Source organism: Ruditapes philippinarum, unplaced genomic scaffold (genome assembly GCF_026571515.1).
Source record: "Ruditapes philippinarum isolate M1 unplaced genomic scaffold, ASM2657151v2 ctg3791_1_1_1_1, whole genome shotgun sequence".
Lineage (NCBI taxonomy): Eukaryota > Metazoa > Mollusca > Bivalvia > Venerida > Veneridae > Ruditapes > Ruditapes philippinarum.
This window is the reverse complement of record NW_026866471.1, coordinates 54853-63365: the sequence shown is the minus strand read 5'-3', so window position 1 is coordinate 63365 and position 8513 is coordinate 54853. Positions and strand designations below refer to the sequence as shown.

At 32.4% G+C, this 8513-nt stretch overlaps 1 protein-coding gene across 1 annotated transcript; it reads left to right on the top strand.

Annotated features, from left to right (window-relative positions):
• The first annotated feature begins 5294 nt into the window (after nucleotides 1-5294).
• On the top strand, nucleotides 5295-7653 carry LOC132732589 (uncharacterized). Its single transcript, XM_060719067.1, has 3 exons — nucleotides 5295-5457; nucleotides 6836-7040; nucleotides 7606-7653. The coding sequence occupies exons 1-3, from the start codon at nucleotides 5384-5386 to the stop codon at nucleotides 7651-7653; spliced, it is 327 nt and encodes a 108-aa protein (XP_060575050.1). The 5' UTR covers nucleotides 5295-5383.
• The last annotated feature ends 860 nt before the right edge of the window (nucleotides 7654-8513 follow it).

Below are 8513 nucleotides of genomic sequence, written 5' to 3'. Positions count from 1 at the left end.
TCTTTGAAATAAAAACATGTTAGAGGGAAGTAACGTACGTACAATAATGATGGTTGTGGAGATTAATCTTGTACGAAACAATATGTAAGTTAATAAATAGATATTATTATTTCCTACTAAATGCTTAGCTTATGGGTCTTGAACAGTGACCTACAAGTATAATCAAAATCACATTTGAAGACTAACAATGGATGTTTATGGCTAAGGAGAAACAAACTTGCAAACAAATCCTTAACAAAAGGCAAGCACAAGGTCAACGCAAATACCGAATTGCAGGTCAGTAAATTAGTTCCTTATTGTGTGCATAAAACAAATAAAAGAGATATTTCAACATTTAGACACACATGCAGGGCATTTTCTATGAAAGGTAAGATGTCTCATCACTAACCAATTAAATAAAATTGTTAATCTTTTTAATACCACTAGTATAATATAAAACAAAAAAGTATTTAATTTAAAATATGATAAACAAGATCAACAAGGAAAGGCGGCGTTCAATGAACGCAACCCCCACATGACCCAGCAACAAGAACCAATGGCAAGGAGCCCAGGGGGACCCCAAACAAAAACAGGACAGGGCAAAGACAGAGCACGGACAGGCCAACCATCAAATGATAACCAATCCGCAACCGACCAGGAATTCAAAGAAAATAAAAATAGGCCCACAAAGGGGAAGGGGACAGGAGACCGGGGGAGGGGGTGGGGAGTAATCAAAGAAATAAAAACTAGAGGCAATGGGGAAGATACTTACCGTAGACGAGAAAACAACAAGGGACACAAGCAAAAGTGTCACCAAAACAGTATGAAACAACATAAGACATACATCTGAGGAACACAGTGGGGCGCCGCCTTGAAACGGTCAGCAGCAAAATAATGACTGCTGGGGAGTTTAAACCGGTTTAATGTGCACCAAACCTCGCTCTTAGCCCACCATGTTCCTATAAACGAACAGTGTAAATAAAATGAATCCCCGCCAAGTGAAATTCTAACAGTTGTCATGGTTACAAAAGGTTAAATAAGTAAAACACTAAAATGATCATGTAGAAACATATAAAAGTAAACCCAATGACCCATAACAAAAGTACTCAATGTCCTAAAGGAAGACAGAGCAACAAGAAAATCACCTACAAGGGCCCGAACGAAGCAAGGCAGAAGACGAACATTAAGACAATTCAATCCCAAAGGGCTTTACGAACTATCCATCATAGAGTCTCCCACTTGGTCCGTCAGATGCAATCAAAAGAGGAAAGCGTAGTGTCCAACTGTAAAAGGGTTGAACACTAAACAGTTGACTCCCCGTTCGTAATACCCCACCCACTTTGTATATGAATTTAGATCAATAAAACACATTTATGGCATAGTTCGCTTATTCTAACTTATTCTAAATATGTGTAGATATAGTTTTAAAGCTGTATTAAACGAAATCATGAATGTTATTCAGTTTAAACAAGAATAAAACTAATAAGTTACACATATTCAGAAAGGCACACCCAGTTTGCAACATATTTTTTCTTCTTTTCGTTTAAATTTAGGCGATGAAAACTAGAAAAAAATCAATGAAAGTCAAAATTTATAGCATGAGTAAGTTGAAAATAAGAATTTTATTCAAATTTTAATTGATTTAAAAAACTGAAAAAGGAAATAAGCCAACGTAAATATACTAGAATATTTAGGGATTTGGCGGCCATCTTTGACGCCATCTTGGATATCTTAGCTTCGCATCGGGGTTGGGCCAAATGAATATCCATTCCAGGAACTACAGATCCAGACGAACATTTTGGTATATGAAACTTGCTGTTGGCTGACATAGACCAGTTACCCCTCTAAATAGGCTAGTAAAATGGGCTGATTTGCAGCACTATTTTTCTAAAGCGTACATTACTAAAGATGCATTTTAATCATGATACATGAATATTTGTTTTGTTAGCGCTGAAAAAAACTATATTTGTAATATGTTCATGCCATGAACCATCTTCGCTGAATGTAAATTAAATTGTTTTACGAATAGAAGTTATAATGCAAATTTCGTGAGAATTCAATATAAATCATGACTGCTAAGGTGTATTGTCAGAATGAAAAGGGAGGTAATAAAGTTACTTTATTTTATTAGTTTTGCAACCCATATAAATGTAAATTTTGTCTGATATCCCTTCAACATTTACAAAATGAAGTGCAGCACATGTCTTTAAATATATATTATCCTTATCCATACAAATAAAACTAACGAGTATGTTATAAAAAAGTTAAATTTAGTTCAAGAGTTTCTCTTTCTTAATCAACACATATGACAATACATACTGGATGAGAAATCATTCAAGTGTGCATTTTTGAGGAACCTCTTTCAGAATAAGGGGTTAACATCTGCAGTAAATTTAAAATAATACGTTTAATTATGGTAAAATTACTTTGTTTTCATTCGCTTACGATCGATTCGCGTTATTTATGAAGTTACTCAATGCACATGACCATGGAGCTAAATACAGATGGAGAAGAAACCTTGACGTCACACAGCTGTTCCTGGTTTTAACTGGTTTGCAATGATTGCATACAATATAATTCGCTCAAAAGGAAATATGCCAACATATTTCTTTTCCAAAATTCAAACAAAGTTTTGTAAACTTCAGGCAGCAGATATATAGCTTTATACACTTCAAATACAAACGATAAGTTATAACAAAAACAACATTAATAAGACAATTAGACAGGATTTGTAGAAGCAATATACTTGTAACCATATAACTATTCAAGTGTATAAACCTATATTTTGTATATGTTACTGTAAAATTAATTTTGTATGTGATTAAAATGATAACAAAATACCTGGAATCGATAAAATTTGTCAGTATATTCTACATAAACATTCAATGTTACAAATATTTTATGATACGACCATCAGGTTATAGAAACAGCTTAACTTTAATGTTATCAATATTTTACAAAATATTTTGTCAGCTTATTCTCTTTAATGTCTTTTTCCTTATAATATATGGCCAGTAATTCGGTATCTTTCATCTATCGCAATTTTACACGAAGCCTTCAATTGTACAAGAATCAATCTAAGTGGTATTGTTGCAATGTTCTGTTGATGCATATATCATTTTATTTCAATTTCAATTTATATATTATTATTTGGCATCAAAACAATAAGTCCTCGTTTCCTCGGAAGTTCGTGGATAGATGATCCTATCCCCAACACTGCCTAGAGAGTTGGGCCGTGTTTCACCCGACGAAGAGAGTACGTAAGTGGATCGAGCTCTATGCCATAAATTTGCGTGCTCTATATACAGCAAAAATCATGTGTTTCGTCGGATAGTGTTCTAGTGAATATAGTGATATAAGGATGACAACGGAACCTATTATAACAGATGGCAATTCCCCGGGTGTTTCCTCGTGGTTATATGATTTGAAGTATGATATCGACATAGTTTTCATTTCTGGCTTTCTTTTAAAGAAAGCACTTACAATGTTTTCTTAACCCATTACTCCATGAGCATTTTGTGAAAAATGGCTGTTTTCATAAAAAAAAACATAAACTTTAAAAAATGCTTTTAATACGCACACATATTTACTAGAGCATAGCCTTTGCAACGGCATGCTCAAGCTTAAATTTCTTTTACCATGGCAACGAGGGGCATCTCCAAGTTGCCAAAAATCACTATTTTGCGTTGATTTTTTTTTCAAAGTGCTGCAACAATACATGTAGTGTCAAAAGCTTTTGAGTGTTGGTAACACCTTAATTACCTTAAGATCGACCTGAAGCCATCTTTAGCCTCTCACAAGTCCAAATTGTTATATTCTGTTGTGTTATATTTTGTTCCTTAACATTCTGTTACAGTTCTGTTCTGTTCTGTTAAAGGAAAAACACGACACTTAAATATAGATATATATTGTATATCTACTGAAATCACTGTTTATACCACATTTTCAAGAACTGTTCAAGTACAAGTAAGCACATCGCCCAGAACTCAATAAATGACGCAAATGTTTACTTTTACAGTTTTACATGTAGATACCTATTATAATAATTGAGCCTTGTCACGCCAAAACCAACATAGTGCGTTTGCGACCAGCATGGATCCAAACCAGTCTGCGCATCAGCGCAGTCTGATCAGGATCCATGCTGTTCGCTAACCAACCCTATTACAAGTAGAGAAACTGAAAGCGAACAGCATGGATCCTGATCAGACTGCGCGGATGCGCAGGCTTGTCTGGATCTATGCTGATTGCAAACGCACTATGTTGGTTTTGTCGTGACACGGCTCATATTATATTCAATCACGTCAGTAATTAAAACCGTGATTCAATCGAAATACAAGCGCATGAAACGAACTTGATGGCGGCATGTATGTACACCATGCGGAGCTTGTTATGTCAGAAAATAAACATTTAATTAATCTGTTTAAATTAGCGTTATCTTTTTCATGTCATTTGACAACAGTGTACAACTTCCTAGACAGTTTACATGGACTAGGCACAGTGTTGGGATAGTGTAAGAAAAAATATTATTACAATACTGTATATAGATCTGTAGTCTATATATTAAATATACAGTACATTGTACAGATTTTTTCTAGCACCATCCCAACACTGTGGCCGAGTCCCTGTGAGCCAGTTAAAGATATCATGCACTCGTAAAAACTTGAAGCAAGTAAAACTTATTAAACCAGACATCAAAATCAGTAAACTAATATATTTTCTGAAAGCTTATAGATCTACATTTGTCTATGGCTGCAGGTAAGACATTAACAGTTCCCATTGAAATAAATGATACATCATTTCTCTTAGAGAACCAATTATCAACTTTTGTTAGATAACTTAGCATAATCATGACGAAAAACTGACTCAGTGGGCAAGTTGGGCAACGTGGCATGGAAAGTTACCATGCAGCAATTGATAAATAAAATATTCAACTTTAAGCTGGTGTATACTATAAAAAGGATCAAATCTATGTCCATTAAGTTTTGATTGCTACAAAATGCCTAATTTTTCACTTTTTGATAGGCATGAGAGATATTTCAATAGAATATATATAGGAGCTGCTTATCTATATATCTACATCTCTGGACTAGATCTAGTGTAAGTATATAAGTAAATATCAATCTGTTAAGTGATTCAGACAGTCAACACAAAAGTTACTTTAACAAGGGAAGTATATTATAAACATAATATGCGATAATAAACGTTCCAGCTTTAACCCACGTGAAAAATATACCCAGATTTAAAAATTTTGATATTTTGCGGGAATGTTTGTTTGGTCACATGATCAAGGTAACCATAGATCAAGGTCATGTGATACACAAATTATTGAACTCGTGTGACCTGGCATGGTGCCTCGCGGGTAAATTATTCTTCCTTCAATGATGGATAGAGAGAAGAAATAATCATGACAGACAGCCGAATGAGCACTTTACCTCATGTTTTAGAGGAATACGATCCTGATTATGTTTCCGGGGCAACGTACGTAAACATTTATATAATCTATTTTTAGAATTAAGTTGAAACATGAAATATTAATGTCAACAAAATAAATGAAATGCATAGCAAATTAATGTTAACATGTATGTTGCTGGCACGTTTAGTATAAATAAATGTATACTTGTTAATATTGAGTCGCTGTCAATGTTCTATTTTAAGCAATTTTATATCGATTTAAGGAAGAGAAAAATGAACCATTAACTCGATTTAAGTACTATATACATGTATATACCAGCGTTTAACGTTTATGTTGAATACCGCTTTTGAAAAAAAAGCCTTAAATACATTTACCAGTGTAATACAGTATATATACACGTATGTCTTACTGTTGCTTATTATAAAACTAAATCTTAGTAAGAATATTATGATTATTAGTGATAATATAAATCATAGATAAAGAGGAAGTTATAAGAATATATTTTGTTTTAATGATTTAAAATGGTGTAAAACTTACAACTACACTGGTGGTAACTGCCATTTAGATTTTTATTTCTTATAGCATATATCAGAATTTTTTTGTGAATTTGGTTGACAATGTTTTTACATATGACATGGTTAAGTGATAGACTCTAATTATTAGCTCTTAATTAGACCATAATTGGTATAATCAATAATAATTGTCAGTGATTTATAATCATATGTAATCATTGAAATATATGCATTCATTTCTTCTTGAAAAATTTGACTTAGACTTTATAGAAAATAAATTTCTAATTACCCCCCTTTGTTAGCATGAAATGTAAATTCGGTAATATCTTTACAAATAATGCTTTTTGGAACTTACAATATTGATAAATCTTCATTTGAGCATTATATTTTTGATATAAAAACATAATAAAAAATAGAGTTACAGGATCTTAAGGGTTGTTTCTGCTGCACTTGGAATGCAATTTAAGCTACAGATATCCTTTTATTTAGGTGTATAGATGAAGATTGTGACATTTTGATATGCTTTTTTATGGAAAAATTATGGCAAATTTTCCTACATAGATATTTTGCAGGCATCAGTTTTTTTGCAGGCATCCAGGTTCTGTGACATGGGTTATTATAGTCCAAGACATATCTTAATACAAGCATGCATGAGCTAGAATGCATTCTTTTTTCAGAACAATATAATAAGTGGAATTTTATTGACAGATATTTTCAGTTACCTTACTTTGGTTTCATGTGAGTAGGACATGGCATATTTTTCAATTTCTTTACTTTGGTACATGTCAAGATTTAGAAAATATGGCACTTTGTTTGAAGCAAAATGTATTTGTATGGCATGTTTTTTTTTTGTCATCGATTCATATTATGAATGCCAATTGATTTATTGCCTGATTGCATATATTTTTCATCCTCTGATGATTTAATTTAGATTGAAGTCAAGGTCATTTGAACGGCAAGGGAGTCGTGAAAAGTCAGCTGTGAGCTTCCGTGAAACAAGATCAAAATCATTCGAGCGCATTCCAAACAGAAGGTCGGAACATGTTTCTGTGACAAGTGCGAGAAGTGATGCAAGATCTGCGTCAACAAGCGGCCGGAAATCCTCCAGGAAGAGACAGAAGAAATCAGATGACCAGGTAATTGATTAAAATGTTGATCATGTTCATGTATAATATATATACAATCAAGTCTGATAGGAACATTGTCCAAATATAGACCATTATATAGAAAACTCTGTAAATAAATTAATGGCCCGCATTTTATTTTCTATGTTGACTTATTATTATAGTACACTGTCAACTAAAACTAAAACTAAATTTTAATTGTACCTTAATTGACCCCAAAAAATCTGGTTAACTATCCATTATGTAACCAATTATACTCATGAGATTTTTTTATTATTTTAAGTATGCCCGCCATACAATGTCTTCTTTTCTTATAGTGTTTTTAGAGTTTGACTCAACACAAAGGTATTTAGAGGTTGAATGTTTGACACCCAAAAAGTGAAACCACATGTATTATAATTAAATGAGAATTAAAAAATGGCACCACAATTTCTTCTCCCTTGTTTTCTAGCATTATACTTCATGTTATAGCAATTTAACACCATAATCAGATAAGTTTAGTACCATATACACTCACGGTGACTCAGTTTAAGTTTCAGAATTCTAATTTGATGTATTTTATTGTTTAATTATGTAGGAAAGGGAGGAAAATAATAAGGTAAATGTGATCTTTGACAGACACTAACATTAACATAAATACTGAAATAAAACAATAATAATTTAACTGATTGTGTTTTTTTAATGTTTCTCAGTCTTTTAAAAAAAATAAACTGTTGAAGTGTGCTAGATTAAAGTATGAAGATAGAATTTATAGATAAAGTGTGCTAGATTAAAGTATGAAGATAGAATTTATAGAAATTTTCAAAATGCAAAATATTATCTATCGGTAAAAGTTTTTTTACATGAAAAATTAAAATGTTTTAATAATGTGACTAACAAATTTACAAAATTAACACTTTGTTTGAAAATGTGTTGTAAACTTTTTAACAACATTTCCAAAAACATTGTCAACAACTTTGCCAGAAATATTGCCAACAACATTACCAAAAACATTGCCAACAACATTGCCAAAAAAATTGCCAACAACATTGACTGAAATATTGTCAACAACATTGACTGAAATATTGTCAACAACATTGCCAAAATCATTGACTAAAAATTTGCCAGAAATAATGCCAACAGCATTGACTGAAATATTGCCAAAAACATTGTCAGAACATTGTCAACAACATTGTCAGAACATTGCCAACAACATTGTCAGAACATTGCCAACAACATTGACTGAAATATTGTCAACAACATTGACTGAAATATTGCCAACAACATTGACTGAAATATTGTCAACAACATTGACTGAAATATTGTCAACAACATTGACTGAAATATTGTCAACAACATTGACTGAAATATTGCCAACAACATTGACTGAAATATTGCCAACAACATTGCCAAAATCATTGACTAAAAATTTGCCAGAAATATTGCCAACAACATTACCAAAAACATTGCCAACAACATTGCCAAATAAATTGCCAACAACATTGA

What these genes read in the sequence shown, in the direction of transcription:
- LOC132732589 (XM_060719067.1), top strand. Translation starts at nt 5,384, where the DNA reads ATGACAGACAGCCGAATGAGCACTTTACCTCATGTTTTAGAGGAATAC. An exon ending in GATTATGTTTCCGGGGCAAC is followed by an intron (nt 5,458 to 6,835) that starts GTACGTAAACAT and finishes GATTTAATTTAG; the next exon opens with ATTGAAGTCAAGGTCATTTG. An exon ending in AGAAGAAATCAGATGACCAG is followed by an intron (nt 7,041 to 7,605) that starts GTAATTGATTAA and finishes TTAATTATGTAG; the next exon opens with GAAAGGGAGGAAAATAATAA.